Source organism: Tursiops truncatus, chromosome 13 (genome assembly GCF_011762595.2).
Source record: "Tursiops truncatus isolate mTurTru1 chromosome 13, mTurTru1.mat.Y, whole genome shotgun sequence".
NCBI lineage: Eukaryota > Metazoa > Chordata > Mammalia > Artiodactyla > Delphinidae > Tursiops > Tursiops truncatus.
Window position 1 is genome coordinate 21,662,948 of NC_047046.1, and position 20,197 is coordinate 21,683,144.

General features: G+C 44.4%; 1 protein-coding gene across 1 annotated transcript in view; it reads right to left on the reverse strand.

The window, feature by feature from the left end:
- CHEK2 (checkpoint kinase 2) overlaps positions 1 to 20,197 on the reverse strand; it is a 34,290-nt gene that overhangs the window by 2,222 nt on the left and 11,871 nt on the right. Inside the window, exons 5-12 of the mRNA XM_073790882.1 lie at positions 19,841 to 19,847; positions 17,694 to 17,792; positions 11,624 to 11,685; positions 10,002 to 10,101; positions 8,253 to 8,339; positions 7,089 to 7,252; positions 6,747 to 6,862; positions 5,646 to 5,731 (exon numbers count right to left, since the gene is read on the reverse strand). Coding sequence (XP_073646983.1) covers positions 5,646 to 5,731; positions 6,747 to 6,862; positions 7,089 to 7,252; positions 8,253 to 8,339; positions 10,002 to 10,101; positions 11,624 to 11,685; positions 17,694 to 17,792; positions 19,841 to 19,847 — 721 coding nt within the window. The remainder of the gene's footprint in view (positions 1 to 5,645; positions 5,732 to 6,746; positions 6,863 to 7,088; positions 7,253 to 8,252; positions 8,340 to 10,001; positions 10,102 to 11,623; positions 11,686 to 17,693; positions 17,793 to 19,840; positions 19,848 to 20,197) is intronic.

The following is a 20,197-nucleotide window of genomic DNA, read 5'->3' on the forward strand; positions in this document are numbered from 1 at the left end:
ACACAGAAAACTCCTGCCCACCTCCATGAATAATCACTTCTGCAGGGCTCACCTCTGCATCTGGGAGCCCTGAGAGGTGACAGCCCTCCCTACCTTCAGAAAGGTGAAACACCCAGGACTAGGACTTGGGCTTTGGGGCCAGCTGAAAGCTGAGCTCAGCCACTCACAAGTAGCATGTGCAGAATACAGACCCAGAGCAGCCCACTTCCAAATCCTCATGTACTTTTCCATCCAACCCCCGCTCCACTCCTCCCACTACGCCAAGTGCACCATGGTGGGTGCGGAGAAAGGACCTAGGAGTGAAGGCCTTCAATATTCAGCAATTTGATGGATATAGAAAAATTAGTGCTCGAGGATGAATTCACCTGTTCTACATCTAGTAGCTAGAATCACCTGCTTCCATCACTGTTTATTGCATCATTCAGTGTAGCTCCCCACTGCCCAAGTGCCAAGTTCATCTGGATTCCACTCCACACTGTCCTCTAGGATCTCACTTCTCAGCAAGGCCACTCTCAAAGGTCCATTCCTTATTTCCTCCTACACCTGCTTACAGCCTCCGCCAGAAATGCCCTCTGTGCCTCCCTGCCCACCCACCTCCCTCATTCATTCAGTGAACAGTTGAGGACGCTTAGATGCCAGGCACTGTAATAAGCACAGGGGCCTCCATATCAGAGGGACCCAACCAATGTTGAAAATGCTATTCCCCCGTCGCTGTGGCAACTGAATTGTGATTGTCATGGCTGAACTGTGTGAGTTATGACTGAATTGTGCCCCCCCCGACCCCATTTATATGTTGAAGCCCAACCCCCAGAATTGTGACTGTATTTGGAGACAGGGCCTTCAAACAGATAATTAAGTCAAAATGAGGCTCTTAGCTTAAATATAAGACATGACACCATAAAACTCCTAGAAGAGAATATAGGCAAAACATTCTGACATAAATCGTACCATTGTTTTCTTAGGTCAGCCTCCCAAGGCAATAGAAATAAAAGCAAAAGTAAACAAATGGGACCTTATCAAACTTACAAGCTTTTGTACAGCAAAGGTTTTGTTTGTAGTTACAAACAAAACCAAAGGACAGCCTACAGATTGGGAGAAAATATTTGCAAATGATTCGAGCAACAAGGGCTTAATTTCCAAAATACATAAACAGCTCATACAGCTCAATAACAAAAAAAATCAAACAACCCAATCAAAAAATGGGCAGAAGACCTAAACAGACATTTCTCCAAAGAACACATACAGATGGCCAACAGGCACCTGAAAAGATGCTCAACATCGCTAATTACTAGAGGGATGCAAATCAAAATTACAATGAGGTGCCACTTCACACTGGTCAAAATGGCCATCGTTAAAAAGTCTACAAATTAAAAATGCTGGAGAGGATTTGGAGAAAAGGGAACCCTCCTACACTGTTGGTAGGAATGTAAATTGGTGCAGCCACTATGGAAAAACAGTATGCAGGTTCCTCAAAAAACTAAAAATAGTTGCCATATGATCCAGCAATCCCACTCCTGGGCATATATCTGGACAAAACTATAATTCAGGGGCTTCCCTGGTGGTGCAGTGGTTGAGAGTCCGCCTGCCGATGCAGGGGACATGGGTTCGTGCCCCGGTCCAGGAAGGTCCCACATGCCGCGGAGCGGCTGGGCCCGTGAGCCATGGCCGCTGAGCCTGCGCGTCCGGAGCTTGTGCTCCGCAACGGGAGAGGCCACAACAGTGAGAGGCCCAAGTACAGCAAAAAAAAAAAAAAACTATAATTCAAAAAGACACATGCACCCGTATATTCATAGCAGCACTATTTACAATAGCCAAACAACCTAAATGTCCATCGACAGATGAATGGATAAAGATGTGGTGCATACATACAATGGAATACTACTCAGCCATAAAAAAGAATGAAATAATGCCATTTGCAGCAACATGGATGGACCTAGAGATTATAATATGATATCACTTATATGTGGAATCTAAAATATAACACAAATCAACTTATCTATGAAACAGAAACAGACTCACAGACATGAAGAACAGACTCGTGGTTGCCAAGGGGGAGTAGGGGTGGGAGAGGGATGGACTGGGAATTTGGGATTACCAGATGCAAACTATTATATGGAGAATGGATAAACAACAAGGTTCTACTGTATAGCACAGGGAACCATATTCAATATCCTGTGATAAACCATAATGGAAAATAATATGAAAAAGAATGTATACATATATATAACTGAATCACTTTGCTGTACAGCAGAAATGAACACATTTTTTTAAATATAAATTTATTTATTTATTTACTTTTGGCTGCATTGGGTCTTTGTTGCTGTGCACGGGCTTTCTCTAGTTGCAGCGACCAGGAGCTACTCTTCGTTGTGGTGGGTGGGCTTCTCATTGCGGTGGCTTCTGACGGAGCACGGGCTCTAGGCGCACGGGCTTCAGCAGTTGTGGCTCACGGGCTCAGTAGTTGTGGCTCACAGGCTCTAGAGCGCAGGCTCAGTAGTTGTGGTGCACAGGCTTAGTTGCTCCGTGGCATGTGGGATCTTCCCGGACCAGGGCTCGAACCCATGTCCCCTGCATTGGCAGGTGGATTCTTAACCACTGTGCCACCAGGGAAGCCCAACACAACATTGTAAATCAACCATACTTAAATATAATAAATTTTTTGTTTAAATTGGGCTCTTAGGGTGGGGCCTTAATCCATTATAGCTGATGTTCTCATAAGAAAAGAAGAAGACACCAGGGATGTAAGCACACAGAGAAAAGACCAAGTGAAGACACACAGAGAAGGCAGCCACCTGAAGGGCAATGAAAGAGGCCTCAGGAGAAACCAAACCTGCTGGCACTTTGAAATTGGACTTCCAGCCTCCAGAATTGTGAGAAAATAAATTTCTATTGTTTAAACCACCCAGTCAGTGGTACTCTGTTATGGCAGCCTGAGCAAAGTAATACTGCTATGTCATCCCCAGGCCACCCTGCCCTTAGACAGTCTCCACACCGTGTGAACTTGTGGGTACCAGAAGCCCTGTGGGCAGTCCTCATCCTGGGGATCCTCCATACTCTGTGCCTACCCCTATTACCACATGTAGCTCACTGCTCTGTAGTCAGGGTTGGCCGCCACCTGGACTGTGTATCCACAGTGCCTAACAGTGCTTGACACATGAGCTCCTTACCTGTCCTCTGAAAGCATGAATGAATGCGTGAAGAGATGAAACCATGCAGCCAAACAGAAATGACCACAAGCCTATTTAAGCCTGTATTTAAAAGAAGTCATCAGTTGGGAATTCCCTGGCAGTCAAGTGGTTAGGACTCAGTGCTTTCACTGCTGGGGCCCGCATTCAGTACCTGGTTGGAGAACTAAGTTCCCACAAGCCATGGCACAGCCAGAAATGAAAATAAAAAGAGTCATCGGTAAGCAGTAATCTGAAAAAGGAGATCATTACATACCACAGATAGAATGTGTATCTGTAAATACCCTTCCTTTGAGATGTCTACAATCTATTCAAAAATGTGACATTGTAATATGCCTCCAAGTTAAGCAGGAAAAAATCCTCTATTTCAAGAAGTAAACATGGACTTCCATGGTGGCAGAGTGGTTAGGAATCCGCCTGCCAGTGCAGGGGACATGGGTGCATGCCCTTGTCCGGGAAGATCCCACATGCCGCGGAGCAACTAAGCCCATGCACCACAGCTACTAAGCCTGCACTCTAGAGCCCGCGAGCCACAACTACTGAGCCCGCATGCCACAACTACTGAAGCCCGCGTGCCTAGAGCCCGGGCTCCGCAACAAGAGAAGCCACTGCAATGAGAAGCCCTCGCACCGCAATGAAGAGTAGCCCCCTCTCGCCGCAGCTAGAGAAAACCCACGCACAGCAACAAAGACTCAACGCAGCCAAAAATAAATAAATTAATTAATTTAAAAAAAAAAAAAGAAGTGAACATGAGGTCAAAGGTGGGTATAAGGGATGCGCCCAAAATTGGACACTGTTAATAACAAAAAAGAGATCAGAATTCACATTCCAAACACTCAGTCCAGTGCCAGACCCGTAAAACCATTTAGTTTCCTCAAAAACACTGAATTTTCCCAAAATGAAACCTAAACTGTCACCAGCAGGTGATTTTTGTGGGCACTTGGCATCCTCGTCCTCACTGAATGTTCACTCCGCCTTCTGCTGCAAAAATAAAATGTGGACAAAAGAGTATTCAAGTGAGACCCCTGTGGCAGGGTTGAATTTCACCTTTTCCTTAGTTGTTAACAATTTTGAGACAAAAAGTACAAGAAAAATAGGCTATGCTTGTTTGTACATTTTGGGCAGATGTAAACCCTGTTCCCAGGCCTAACTGGCAAGCTCTGTTTTCTTCAAGATTAACACAGCTCCTCTACCTCCATATCTGGCCCCCAAGAGTTTCCCTATTAAGGCCCATGAAAAGAGCCAAGAGGAATGTTTTCTTTTTCATCAAAATTAAGTCCCCACATGCAAAGGCACCCTTTATTTCCAAATTCCTTTTCTCTAGGGTCCTGCAGTTTCAAATCTGTGTGGTCTATTAAGTGCTAAATCATCTGACAGATTTTTTTCTGGAGGGACTGCTGTTTCCAGGGCAACATCCCAAACACATATATCTACTTTTTGTTTCTTGTAAGGATTTCTCGTTCTCAACCTGAGCTGGCCTGAGCAGAACTGTTCGGTGTGGAGGGCTGGAAGAGAGAAAGAACGAGGACACTCTTCCCAGAGCTCCAGAAGCACAGTGCTGAGACTAGATGGCCCAAGGAGTTCCTGGACTAGAAATTCCCACAGTATGTGAGCCTCCAGCTCAAACAACCTGGTTAAGTCCCCCATCCCCACAGGAAACAGAGACCAAATGAAAGTTAACAGAAAGGCATATGGCTGTGCTAAAAGGAACTCCACTTAACAGAAGACCTGGCATCCATCAAAAAGCCTGCCCGAGGCCATAGTGAATTCTAACGCCAAAGACTAGCCCACCAAAGCCACTAAGGACTTCCAACCCTGGCAGCTCGAATGAGATCAGTACATAATCTAATGGCAGCCACAACCCCCAGCAGGGACACAGAGGAAATGCAGACTTGAAAGGCACAGGTGACAATCTGCTAACGGCATGCTGACTCACCATGAACGAGAAGTGGGACCCCTCATGCCCAATCACTTGGGCTTCAGAAATAGCCAGATTCTACCCCGGCGAGGCTGCTCCCCTCCTCCCACCCCTGCTTCCCTGATCTAAGGTTGAAGATGGCTGGAACGCAGCCCATCCCGCCCGTCTGGGGTACGGTGTTTGAGAGAAGAGAAGGACATAGCTAGGGTGGAAATTTGGAGCTAGAACAATCTCTCAAAGGAGCACAATGGAACACAACTGAACCGCAGACACAGGGAAGCCAAGTGGAACCAGGACAGGCCATAAAGTGAGCTTGTCTATCCAGGTCAAGTTGTAAAGGTTGCACACAAACACGAGACACACCCACGCTCAGACCCACAGACAAACATACACATACCGACACACCTAAACCTCAGTCTTTAAAAATTGCATTAAACAGACCCAACAAAGCAAACGTATGTTTTCATCCTCTTCCCCATCTCTCAGGCACCGTTCAGGGCTGCCCAGGTATTTTAGGCTGGCAGGCACTGCCCCATACACACCTGAAGCCACGGGTGTCTTAAAGCTTCTTCTGTCGTAAAACGTGCCTTTGGATCCACTATCAACAACTTCTTGACGAGGTCCAGAGCTAAAGCAGTAAGATAATTTGGCAAATCACAGTGAGAAGGATAAAGGCATTAAATCAACAAAATTAGAGTATGCCAGAATCACAGGCCAACATCCAGAAAGAGGAGAGAGGGGCTGAGGTCATTGTGATCAGTAGGCATGGCCCCCTAATCCTCCCCACTCTGTATTTGTCCACGTGCTCTAGAACACCAGGAACGACCATGATGCTCCCCAACACTCCCTGCTCAGACATCACAACCTCTTAGCTCTCCATCCCTACTCTCCTTGCTGGACTCAAGTTCAAACTAATTAAAGATGAACTTCCCCCAGTTCTAAAACTCAGGATGTTCAGCCAACTCTCTCCAAGACCCACAGAGTGATGGTGAGAGCTCCTCGGCCAGCGAGAGCTCGCTCCTTGAAACAAAGGAGCAGAAACAAAACTTGACGGCCAGCAACAAGTGGAGGCTGGTTGTATATTGCAATATTATTCCTTAGACACTGTGACACTTAGCACAATCATCTGTGGTACATTGTTTTAGTTTTCTACTTTTTCTTTTGAGAATTACAAAGTTACCCTTTTAAATTCTAAAATACAAAGTAATTACATTTAGCTCTTGCTGTGCTTACTAATTCAAAGGAGACCTTGTAACTAAAAAGTTACCCATTATTTTGCACACTTAAATAGATACCAGGCACAGTGAGCATATTACACTTAACCCTCACAAAACCCCTTAAGGTAGGGGTTTATTGTGCCCCTTTTACAAATAAATGAAATGGAGACCCAGAGATGTTAAATAACTTGCCTAAGGTCACAGAGCTAGGAAGTAGCTGACCCGGGACACGAGCCTACATCAGCCTGGCTCTGGAGCCCAAGTTCCTAATAATTTCCCTTTGCCTCTCAAATGGTGCAAAACTAACAACAGAAAATAAGAACAGGATTGACAGGAGAAAACATCACAGAATTTGAAAAGAAATTCCCACCACGGCACACACACATTCTAGCAAACCACAAATTCTTAACCCTTTCGTATCCATACCCTCCTCTGAGACCTCTGACCAGACTTCAGGAATGAAGTTGCATTTTCCACTGGTGATCTGATCCTTCAGTGACACGTGAGTCTTATGCTCAGAGAAAGGTGGATACCCACTAAGGCTTAATGTTGGTAGAGAGAGAAAGGAAAAGAAATCAAGTGGCATTCTCAGTGGCATTCATGGATACATCGATTTCTTTTTCAGCATCATGAAAAATTAGGTGTTGCTTTAAATTGATGGTCAAAATAAGTGACCTAAATTAAACACAAGCTCTCGACCTGGACACATTGCTGATTTCACCTAAATACCTCCAACCAGAGTCTGAAGAGATGAAAACTTTTTCTTACCAAATGAAAAGAATAACTCCTAAACTCCAGCAGTCCACAGCACGGTTATATCCAGCAGTCCCAAAAGAATTAAGAACCTCAGGAGCCAGGTAAGTGGGGGTACCACATAAGGTTCTCATCAGAGAGGTCTCCCCCAAAATCTTGGACTGCCCAAAATCAGTAATCTAAAGCAAGGACAAAAGGGAATCACTTTTAATGACATCATAAAATAAAGAGTAACACAGTCTGCCAGTCCCAAAAGACATGCAGATTAGAACAGTTCCTATCCTATGGTTCGTGCTGCCATTAATCTGGAATCTACACATTGATGTTTTGGTAAGGTAATTTTAAACTCTGCAAGTTATTTAATTTTGCTTAAATGAAAATTCCTGAGCCAAGGAACTTAGAGGCCCAGGTTTTCTCAACTTAGATCTGGGTTTTCTGTAACCTTACGAAAGGCTTATAACCGTAAACAGACACTCTAGAATTCTAATTAGTTATTCCTGGTTCTCCTTAGACCCCGGTTTCTCAACCTTGGCTGCAAACTGGAATACCCGAGGAGCCTGAGGAAAATATTTACACCTGGGTGCCATCTACAGTGATTCTGAGGCGTAGGCTTGGTGTCACGGTTTGTTTGGGTGGTTTTTTTGGGGTTTTTTTTTGCAGTACGTGGGCCTCTCACTGTTGTGGCCTCTCCCGTTGCGGAGCACAGGCTCCAGACGCGCAGGCTCAGCGGTCATGGCTCACGGGCCCAGCCGCTCCGCGGCATGTGGGATCTTCCTGGACCGGGGCACGAACCCATGTCCCCTGCATTGGCAGGCGGACTCTCAACCACTGCGCCACCAGGGAAGCCCTGTTTGGTTTTTTTTTAAATCAACAGAGGAATCTAAAATGAAGCCAGGATTGGGAAGTGCTGTTTTAAACAGAGGAAGACAGGGGATGTGTTTCTCCCATCTAGACCCCTACTTCCTCCCTCTGAAGATGAAAGTGGCTTATACACAATGGAGCTCAATAAATGCTCATTACATCTGGATTGGAGCAATGCCATCTGATCTCTAAAAGAATTGCTAAAAGTGGGAAGGTCAAGTTCTCTACCTTTTTATGGTCCTACTTTTTACTTGATGAATTTAAAAACAGTTTCTGAACAGAAATCTACTGGCCACATATAAAACATACATTTCTTACCTTTATAAGGCAGTCCTCTTTTTGAGATGAGAGTAGAACATTCTCTGGCTTTAAGTCCCGATGTATAATGCCATTTTCGTGAAGGTACTGCATAGAAAGACAGGCATGACCCTTAGATATATCGAGTAGTATGTGAGTAGAGAGAGAGAGAGAGAGAGAGAGACACACACACACACACTTTACAGCTGGATGAAACTGTAAGCCATGTTACTCACAACCATATTCCCCCAAATCATAGAAAACCACTGGATAAATGGATTAGTGTTTACAAATTTGTTTGTAAGAAACTCTTTAAAAAAGTAGAAAAATGGGGCTTCCCTGGTGGCGCAGTGGTTGAGAATCCGCCTGCAGATGCAGGGGGCGCGGGTTCGTGCCCCGGTATGGGAAGATCCCACATGCTGCAGAGCGGCTAGGCCCGTGAGCCATGGCCGCTGAGCCTGCGCATCCGGAGCCTGTGCTCCGCAACGGGAGAGGCCACAACAGTGAAAGGCCCGCATACCGCAAAAAAAAAAAGTAGAAAAATGAAAAAGGCAACTTATGACAGTAGACATTTTACTTCACTCTTCAAAATAATAACTATCCCTTCATATTGGCAGAAACAGAAGATGTCAATTTCAATAAAAAAATGTAAATGGATGATATAAAATATTATGAGACCATCTTAAACTATAAAAATTCCACCAAAATAGTACATTTGGTTATTCCATCCCTGAGAATATTTTTAAAGGGACTCTGTAAAGTACACATGTGTAGATTATCTGTTTGAACACCCAGAGTTAACATATTCCTTGATGCAAAGATTAGTCTTTGAAAACTATGGCTGAAATAGAATGGTGATATTTCTTTGTGTATTCATTTGTATATACTAAGTCATATTTCTTTAGGAAAAACAAGTTTCCCACATCCACTGATCTGTACTCAATTCATCTTAATATTCTTGGTATAATATAAGGTTGGGAACAAACCATTAAGAGAGTAAAGCACTGGTTAGGTATTTATGCGCTTCAATTTTCTCTGGATATCCCTCTGGCCTAGAGGAAAAATTCTCCAAGACACCTCCACTCATCTGGTGAAGCCCCCAGGGTGGGCACCCAGGTAGACCAGCCCCTGGAAAATCTCCCTCAATCCTCACCCAATGCACGAGCTGCTCCCAATCACTGCATCTCTTGCATACAGTATGTTCTCAAGGGAAGAGGCCTTGGCAGGGAATCGCCACAACCAAATCTGGGTTGAGAAAGGGTGATGTTCTCTGAAGCATGCAGGGTGCCATCAGCTGTTCCTCCACCCAACACTTGGCCCGAATATTGAAGAGAAGGCAGAGCATGCCCTGCCCGCGTGCCTGCTACAGTTAACAAGATACTACATGTGTAAGAAACCCCTAGCACTGTGCCACGGGGTGTGATCTGTCCTCATACCTGCCCAGCTCCCCCCTTGAGGTAAGGGGGATTTTTGCAGGGATCAGGCAGCAGTAGAGATCCCTTCCCCTCCAGGAATACCTCCAAGCTAAAGAGAGGCCATGTGGGAATGTGTTTATTTCTTCAACTTCCTTTTTTTTTACTCTCTTAAGCCTCACAGCAAGAGCTTTCTCATCTGAGTCAAAGGGGTGGGATGTTTTTGCCAAGAATGGAACAACCCACACACACACTCTGTTCTCTGGGTTTTTATCCCTGGTCCCTCATCTTCTGCCTAACTGGGAGAGTAACACTTAAAAGAAAGTACACTCTCAAAAGCAGCAAGGGCTTCTCTTACCTGCACAGCCAGGAGCATCTGGTAAAAATAGAGTTTGCATGTAGCTTCTTTCAGGCGCTTATTTCCCACCACCCTATCAAACAGCTCTCCTCCTTCCATCCTGAAACACACAGGCAAAGCAGGGGGTTCACTCCTGGAGGGAAACTCACTTGGAAGGAAGAGAATAACACAAACAAAGCAAACTCATTAAGACAAGCAAAGTGTTCATTCACTCGACTCCCATTTGTAAAAGCAGTAAGGTAATAAGCCTCGTCCACAACAAAGATGTGCCCATTGGAAACTAAGGAACAAGGAAAGATGGAGGAAGAGCACGGTGGGAATTGCAGACGCTTGGGGAGCTTTTAAAAAATCTGATGCAGTAGATCAGAGGTGGGACCCAGGAGTCTGCATTTTTATTGTGCACCCCAGGTGGTTCTGAGATTGGTGTAGAGGAGAAAGCAGGAACCTACAATCAACTGGGGTCTGAAGCCCAGCTCTACCACTTCCCAGCTGTGGGACTTCGGGCAAGTTACACAACCTCTCTGAGCTTGTTTCTATCTCCTCAAAAAATGGGGATAAAATCCCACCTACCTTGATGGCTGTTGTAAAAATTAAGAGATAACTGATGTAGGTAAAGCACCTGGCACAGTGGAGATGCTTGGCAAGATTATTCAATCCCTCTGCAATTCAGTTCTCATTTCTGTAAAGTGGACCCAAAAACAGTAACTCACCAATAACTTGTAAGTAATCTGGATGACAGGAAAGTTAAATGAGTCAATCCCTGCGACGTGCTTAGAGCAGGACTTGGCTCATATTAAGTGCTTAATTAGTATCAGTTACTGTTATTGTATTACTATTACTATTATTATTAAAATGTTTTAACTAGATCCAGTCAAATAACAATCTCCTATTTCATAGCAACAGATATTCCCTTAAGTACAAGGGCTGTCCAGTCTCTCCTAGTGCTATGACTGGGGCTGCTATTTACTCTATAATCTTAATGGTCAGCCAGCATAGCCACTGTTTCCCGCTCAGGAGTAAAGCCTTGTCTCTCTGCCATGACAGCCACTCCCAGAAACACTGCACATTTATGCAGAACGAACATCAAAACAGGTCTCTCCAGAAATGAGACAGGAAATTATTTTAATCACACCAAATAAACCTGCAAGAAAACCAGCACCTGAAAGATACTCAGGTGTCACCATGCAACCTGGTACTATGATCCCAAGCAGCAAGGGCCACCCAGGCCAGTTATTTCAGAGTAATAATATGTACCTGTGTTCGAGCACCTAGTGTGCCAGGTGCTCTGCTGGGGGATTTCCAGCCCTCACAGCATTTGAACCTTATGTATCTGTGCCTGGGGTTATCATTATTACCCCAATTTAACACAGGGAATATGAGACTCAGAGAGGTGAAGTAAACTAACCTATGGGTAGACAGTCAGTCACCAGCAGAGTAAGATTCAAACACAAGCCTCAGATCCACATGCCTTTGGACACACTAGAGGGATTTCAGAATTGATACTAACCCCCCACCACATACATACACTGAGGGTCCCCAGGATGGATAAATGCAAGCCACCATAAGGCTCTTTGGTGGCTTATAAACGTTTAAATGGAAACAAAAAAAAGTTTACTACTCACAATTCCAAAACAATATAATAATCTTCGGCATCAAAAAAGTCTTTAATCTTGATGATACAAGGCTAAAAGGGGAAAAAAGAGGAAAAGTAGTGAGAAGCTCCCCAAGAGGAAAATCCCAAGAGCAGAACTCAGGACATCCACCCAAGGGGTCAAGGAGGCCCAGACCAGGCCTCTGGCCCCCTGCCTCGGTACACTTTGAATTCCACGCACAGGGGAAGGCAGAACACAGCACAGCTGGCTCCTGAGTGAGAAAATACAAGAAACTCTCCACCCCACCAAGCTGGTAAGAGAGCAGTTCACGCTTTGTATACAAGGCTGGTGCCAAGGAAGGGAGGCCAGTCTCCTCCCAGCCTTCCTCCTCACTGACCCCCAAGCACAAGGACTCGAGGACACCTAAGGAACCTGGGAGCCTAGCAGGTAGCATGAATAAAGGGAGCAGGCCAGGTGGGGAGCCCAGCCATCCTGCCAGACAGCAGGGCTATACAGCTCCAAGCAACTGGCACCACAGGGCACCCCATGTGAAAAGATCCTCCATTTTCCAAGAGAAGAGGGAAATTCCAGTTTCATTCGAACTCTACAGCACATCTGTGGGGTGGAGGAGAGAGACACACACACACGTCTTTGGCTCATAGTTTGTGACCTCTGATCAATGCTGGGTGCATTTGCTGAAGAACAACAGAGACTAGTATTGTACAGTTTAAAATGCATATTTAATAGAATGATTTTATACTTGGAAAGCACACCTATTGTTTTCATAGTACAAATGACTGACAGTAAAGCTAGTGGTCGGGGTAGAAAAATGATGTGGTGAGTATCTATTAGGGACATACACTCCCACCCAGCAGAGAAGAGGGTTGTGGTTATGTCTGAATTAAAGGGAAGGGCTTCCCTGGTGGCGCAATAGTTAAGAATCCACCTTCTCATGCAGGGGACATGGACTCAAGCCCTGGTCCGGGAAGATCCCACATGCTGTGGAGCAACTAAGCCCGTGTGCCACAACTGCTGAGCCTGCGCTCTAGAGCCCACGTGCCACGACTCCTGAAGCCCATGTGCCTAGAGCCCATGCTCCGCAACAAAAGAAGCCACCGCAATGAGAAGCCCGCGCACCGCAACAAAGAGTAGCCCCCACTCGCCACAACTAGAGAAAGCCCACGCGCAGCAACAAAGACCCAACGTGGCCAAAAGTAAATAAATAAATTTATAAAAAAAAAAAAAGAATTAAAGAGAAGAGAGCTGTAAGATTTTTACTTATTTATTTATTTATTTTTGGTCACAACCTACAGCATGTGGGATCTTAGTTCCCCGACCAGGGATCAAACCCGTGCCCCCTGCATTGGCAGCACAGAGTCTTAACCACTGGACCGCCAGGCAAGTCCCATAAGATTTTTAGATTTTAGATTAAAAAGAATAGCAAAACCTGCCAGAGTGATCTTGCTACAAAGCAAATTTCATCACTTCCATCGCTGATTAAAATCCTCCAAGTAGGGACTTCCCTGGTGGTCCAGTGGTAAAGAATCTACCTTACAATGGCAGGGGACACAGGTTCGATCCCTGGTAGGGGAACTAAGATCCCACATACTGTGGGGCAACTAAGCCCGCACGTCCCAACTACTGAGCTCCAGCACCTCAACTAGAGAGCCTGTGTGCCGCAAACTAGAGCCCATGCGCCGGAATGAAACATCCCGCACACCTCAGCGAAGATCCCACGTGCCACAACTAAGACCTGATGCAGCCAAACATAAATTAAATAAATAAATAATAAATAAATCTTAAAGAAAAAAATCCTCCAAGTGGTATCTCCCCATGATGAACTGTTAGACAGTGGTGAATGAATGCCCCACAGCCTCCCCAGCACAATGGATCTTGGAAATACAATGCCGAGTGGAAAAGGCAAGAGTGGAAAAGGCAAGTCTCGACAGACATCAAAGAGTATGAGGTAAATTTAATTGTATGGGCAAAGTTTTTGTTGTTAAATTAATGGTGAGTTCAAAGGTGTTCACTTTATTGGTTTGCTTTATAATTTACACTTATTTTACACATGTCAAATATTATATAATTTTAAATTACTTAAAGGAAGAAAGAGAGAAGAGTGAGGAGGAGGAAAGGAAGGGAGGAAGACAAGAAAAAAGAAATCCTTTAGCACCTTGCTGCCTAGAGGCTAAATTCCAACTTCTCAGCAGGGATTAGCAAGCCCTTCAAGACCCAGCCTCGTCCTGTCCCCACCCACCACCCCAGCCTCATCTCCTGCGACCTGTCCCAGAAATCCTCCTTTCCAGGCCACAAAACTCCCGGCCCACCTCAGATTCTCTCCCTGTGTCACACTTTTGCTCACACTACCCTCTAGGCCTGGTGACCCAGCCTTCTGGAACACTTGGCCTCAGGCATCAAGCCCCATCTCAAATGTCCCCCTTGGAATTGAGATCCACACTTCCTGCAGTGGCTCTAATCCGTGTTGCCCCACGAGGAAACTGACACCCACCACAAGTCTCCTTTCACTGCATGGGCTGAGTCAAGTCTTACTTACCTTTCTGAGACCAACACTCAGCAGAGCAGCTGGCACACAGGAGACACCCATATGCTGCCCAGATTAATACCATCAACATCAATAACAGACACACCACCCACTGAGCGTGAGCCCTGCCAGCCACGTTTTGGTCATGGAATAAACAGCCATGCGGTCAGGCTGAGAGCAAACCATTTCCACCTCTCCTTACCTATGATCATATCATAGTATACTTGGCTCTGCATGACCATTTGTTATTGTCACAATAATGGAAACACTGAATATGCACTGTAGTATTACATTAAGAGGAACAGAAAGGAAAGGAGAGCTGAAAGTCTCATATAACAGGAAGGCAATGAGCTATTATCATTAATAAACCAAGAGAGAGCAGTTTATGTGTATTATGTAGAAATACAGAGGTAAATTATTTAAAAATCACCCCGATGTTCACTGCAGCACTATTTACAATACCCAGGACATGGAAGCAACCTAAATGTCCACCAACAGAGGAATGGATAAAGAAAATGTGGTACATATATATACAATGGAATATTACCCAGCCATAAAAAGGAATGAAATAGTGCCATTTGCAGAGATGTGGATGGACCTAGAGACTGTCATACAAAGTGAAGAAAGTCAGAAAGAGAAAAATAAATATCGTATAATATTGCTTATATGTGAAATCTAGAGAAATGGTACAGGTGAACTTATTTGCAAAGCAGAAATAGACTCACAGATGTAGAGAACAAACTTATGGTTAGCAAGGCGGGACGGGGAGGATGGGATGAATTGGGACTGACATACATACACTATTATGTATGACATAACTAATGAGAACCTACTATAGAGCACAGGGAACTCTACTCAATGCTCTGTGGTGACCTAAACGGAAAGGAAATCTAAAAAAGAGTGGATATATATACGTATAACTGATTCACTTTGCTGCACAGCAGAAACTAACATAACATTGTAAAGCAACTATACTCCAAAAAAAATTAATTTTTAAAAAATTCTTAAAAAAAAAAAAGCTGAGGGCTTCCCTGGTGGCTCAGTGGTTGAGAGTCCGCCTGCCGATGCGGGGGACACAGGTTCGTGGCCCGGTCTGGGAGGATCCCACATGCCACGGAGCAGCTGGGTCCGTGAGCCATGGCCGCTAAGCCTGCGTGTCTGGGGCCTGTGCTCCGCAACGGGAGAGGCCATAACAGTGACAGGCCCGCGTACTGCTAAAAAAAAAAAATGCTGCAAGAGTTTTAAAATGCAGGGAGGGAGATGCATGTGATATTTTGATAAAATGAAAAGCAGAAGAAAAGACACACACATGGAAAAGGAATAGGAGATGAGAGGAAGGAATGGAAACTGCTTGGTCTGCTTGGCTTCATCACTGGCAGTGCCCTTCTGGGAATGGGTGGGGCTGGGAGCTGACAGAGCAAGAACAGGCCCCCACTAGATGGAGCCATCATGGGCTGTCTCCAGTCCCCACTATCTCCAGGGCCATGGGCTGCAGCTGTCATAGCTGAAAGTGTCTCTCAGAAACCAGAAGCCACCAACCCAGACCCTCCACTTAGGTCCTACAGGGCAAAGGGTAGGGAATTACTGATCACTGTCATTCCCCTAGTGTGTTCCCTGTGCTGAACCTTTATGAACACATCTCATTCAAGTCTCACACTGACCTTTGAGGTAAGTATCCTACTGTCTCCACTGTACAGATGAGGGAATAGAGGCTCTGCAAAGTGAAATGACATGCTCAGAGCAAGGATGGGAACCCAGGTCTGTCTTCCCACTACACTGAAGCCACATAAGAGGAGGGATGACCAAGTCCATCTGTGCTCACTGCCCGGAGCCTAGAAAACAGGCTGGCACAACAAACATTTGACAATTGATAAATCAACACCAGACTCCAAAGGCCAGGGTCTATTGGACTCTGCTAGGCTCTACTCATTGTCCCCAAACATCAAAACTTACTCATGAGCCCATCTTTGTCCCCAAAGATGTCCCCAAACATCAAAATGCACTCATGAGCCCATCTTTAATTCCCAAGGGCTTTCAAGTGTCCCTGTAAATTGCCAACAAATACCTCCAAAGATCTCTTTTAGGGTTTTAAATTCCTCTCCTCTGAAGCGGACATTGGATTTGTATAAATGTTACGTTTGGGGATCTTCTGACATCAGAGAAAATTCTCTGAGGATTCTAAGTGTTTATCTTTGGGGGATGTTTGAAGCAACACCACCCCAGAAAATTAGAGGGCTCCTCTCTTTAACAAGATTCCAGATCCCATGGAAAAAGGAGGTGAATGCAGGGAAGAGGAAGAAGTTGCAAGGGCATTAGAAGAAAGTCAAGCAGGAAGGTCAGCCACTCACATTCTTATGGGTTTTCGGATCCATCACGAGTTCTAAAGGAAGCTATTGAATTACTGTGTCCCTGTGATGTTGTTCTTAGTTTCTATTTGCTGTTAGGACGGTCTGAGCAGGTCAGAGAAGGGAGAAGAAACCTTTTGTTGTTTGGAGGTTAAGAACCAGAATCAGACAATCCTTAGCTGGACAGGCTGAAGGTTTCCTTTCAAGTTTAACTCCAGTGCCTACCTAGCTCAGGACTGCATGGGGGCCCATGAATTAATGACAAAACAGAAAGAATAAAAAGGAAGATGGGATCAGTCCCACTAGTACAACTTTCTCTTCTCACATCTTTAGGTCCTTTCCATTGAGACAAGGTCATCACTGCACAAAAAAGACAAGAACTATTTATACTCAATGAGGCCACAGGCACCGTTTAATCATCCAGGATGTTGTCGTACTTATTGGATACCCCTGGATTCATTTGATTTATTCCAACTGAGGTGAATGGAAATCGGCACCATCAAGAGGTATTTAGAGTTGTGAAAATTTCAGGTATAATTAAACAAAATGTATCAAATGAGCATTGTCTCCACAAACATAATCAGTTGATCAAGCACCCATAAGACATTATTTTTAGGAGACTTACTGTGTCTTTTGGTCCAGAACTAACTCAGTGGAAATATCACATAATTGTTTAATCATAAAAATCTTTATAAAGTATTGTCCTTTCACGGGGAGGGGGAAGGGTAAGCTGGGACAAAGTAAGAGAGTGGCATAGACAATATATACACTACCAAATGTAAAACAAATAGCTAGTGGGAAGCAGCCGCATAGCACAGGGAGATCAGCTCAGTGCTTTCTGACCACCTAGAGGGCTGGGATAGGGAGGGTGGGAGGGAGACGCAACAGGGAGGGGATATGGGGATATATGTATATGTATAGCTGATTCACTTTGTTATACAGCAGAAACTAACAAAACATTGGAAAACAATTATACTCTAATAAAGATGTTAAAAAAAAAAGTATTGTCCTTTCAAAATTTCAGGGTAAAGCTCTTCCCAGCTAAATGATAGCTAAACGCATGCATGCATACACACACAAACACACACGTACACACACACAATTAAGGAACCCAGGTTAATACTAGCTTTATTACACTGAAGTGCTTTGCACTCTCCCCATATTTTGACATAAATGAATTTAAGTATGGGTCATTTTTTATGGCAGTACTTACATGATTTAGTTTTTTCAAAATTTCTATTTCTGTTTCAACATTGAGTGCTGGATCCTTTGAAAAAAAAATAACATTAGAGTTTATTAGTAATAATGATAACCAATATTCAGAAAATATTTACAGTTCAATTTAGCTGAGTAAAGGCTGCCTGGACTTCCCTGGTGGCGCAGTGGTTAAGAATCTGCCTGCCGGGGCTTCCCTGGTGGCGCAGTGGTTAAGAATCCACCTGCCAATGAAGGGGACACGGCTTCGAGCCCTGGTCCAGGAAGATCTCACATGCCGCAGAGCAACTAAGCCTGTGCGCCACAACTACTGAACCTGCGCCCTAGAGCCCGAGAGCCACAACTACTGAAGCCCTCATGCCTAGAGCCCGTGCTCTGCAACAAGAGAAGCCACCACAATGAGAAGCCCGCGCACCGCAACGAACATAGCCCCCACTCACCACAACTAGAGAAAGCCCGCGCACAGCAACAAAGACCCAATAGAGCCAAAAATAAAAACAAATAAATAAATAAATTTATTTAAAAAAAAAAAAAAAAGAGGGCTTCCCTGGTGGCGCAGTGGTTGAGAGTCTGCCTGCCGAGGCAGGAGACACGGGTTCGTGCCCCGGTCCAGGAAGATCCCACATGCCGCAGAGCGGCTGGGCCCGTGAACCATGGCCGCTGAGCCTGTGCGTCCGGAGCCTGTGCTCCGCAATGGGAGAGGCCACAACAGTGAGAGGCCCGTGTACCGCAAAAAAAAAAGAATCTGCCTGCCAATGCGGGGTACATGGGTTTGAGCCCTGGTCCAGGAAGATCCCACATGCTGTGGAGCAACTAAGCCCGTGCGCCACAACTACTGAGCCTGTGCTCTAGAGCCCGTGAGCCACAACTACTGAGCCTTCACGCCACAACTACTGAAGCCCGCCTGCCTAGAGCCCATGCTCCTCAACAGGAGAAGCCACCGCAATGAGAAGCCCACGCACCACAATTAAGAGTAACCCCTGCTCGCCACAACTAGAAAAAGCCCTCGCGCAGCAACGAAGACCCAACGTAGCCAAAACTAAATTAATTAATTAATTGATTTAAAAAAAAAAAAAAAGGCTGCCTGAGTTCCAAAGTCACCACTATTCATACAGAGAAACCAAGGCACAGAGGTGGATGAATTACACAACTCACCTAAAATCACCCTACAAAATGCTTGGCAAATAGTAAGCATTCAATAAGACCAGGCTCTATGCCAAGCTCTTTATTTAAATGGGTCATCTCACGTAAGCCTCATAATCCAAGTGAACTGGGTTCTAAAAGTATCCCAGTTTCACAGATGGAACAACTGAGGCTCAGAGAAAGGAAGCCACTTGCTGCAGTTCCCACAACCAGAAACAAAGTGTGTTTCCACTGTTCTCACACTGACCTGGTAAGCTCTTCTTGTCTCATCAACTGAGGAATTGCTTACATTCATAAAAATGATACAACAAACAAAAACCATAGACAAGAAGGTATTCAATTAAAATGTGTAAAGAAAACGTCAAGTCACAGTTCTAATAATAGAGCAGACCCAGGTTCCAATTTCAAGTGCAAGCTGAGATATTTACTGAGACTCTAAGGAGAGGAGGCTTCAGGGTAGCGAAGTTGCTCTCCGTTACAATTCCAAAAGGATGACTCGAGTTACTCAACCTCACGGGCTACACCCTCCACAAGCAAAGAGGATATAGAATTACATATTTATGTAAAATGGACTTCAGCGAAGAAACCCAGATGTTTAATTTTAAAAACCTGCCTCTTCCTGTAAGCCGGTAAACTTATTACCAAATCCGGGTGTACTCTGATGATGGAGAGGTCTAAAGAGTCCGATAGGATTTGAAAGATGAAATTAAGAAGTAAAATTGTGCTCCAAGTCATTAAGAATCTGGTAGGTTATTTTCTTCCCCCCAAAATGGGAAACAAATCCAGAATCACAGGGGAAAGATCTATAACAACGTGAACACTGAAAGGAAATTCCTCTTGCTGTGTGAGAATGGCATTGTCTAGGGAGAAAAAAAAGAAGAAATTGATCTTTAAAGAATGGTAGAGTATAATAGCCAGAAACAGCTGGCCACAAAGGAAAACGTGATTAGAGGCTATGTTTTACATTACTTTGTTGGGTCATGTGTTGAAAGACAAATACACTTGGCCACTTCAGCAACGCATAAGCGTGTATTACAGAAAATGTAATAAAATGAATGGTTACCATATAAAGAGACTTAAAATAATTTAATTAAGATTTTAAAAAATCTATAAACATGAAGGTATTCATTGCCACGTTATCAGGAAGAGCAAAGAATTAGAAATTACCTAAATGACCTAATTTATCTAAATGATCAACCAGAGAAATGGTTGAATAAATTATGATAAAATTGGTGAAACAGAGACTCGATCATCAAAAAGGATATATTAGGGAAAAGTATATATATTAATGTTTATGTGAAAAAGCAAAATTGTATACACAATATGATCTCAACCATCTAGAAATAGAAATTCATAGGA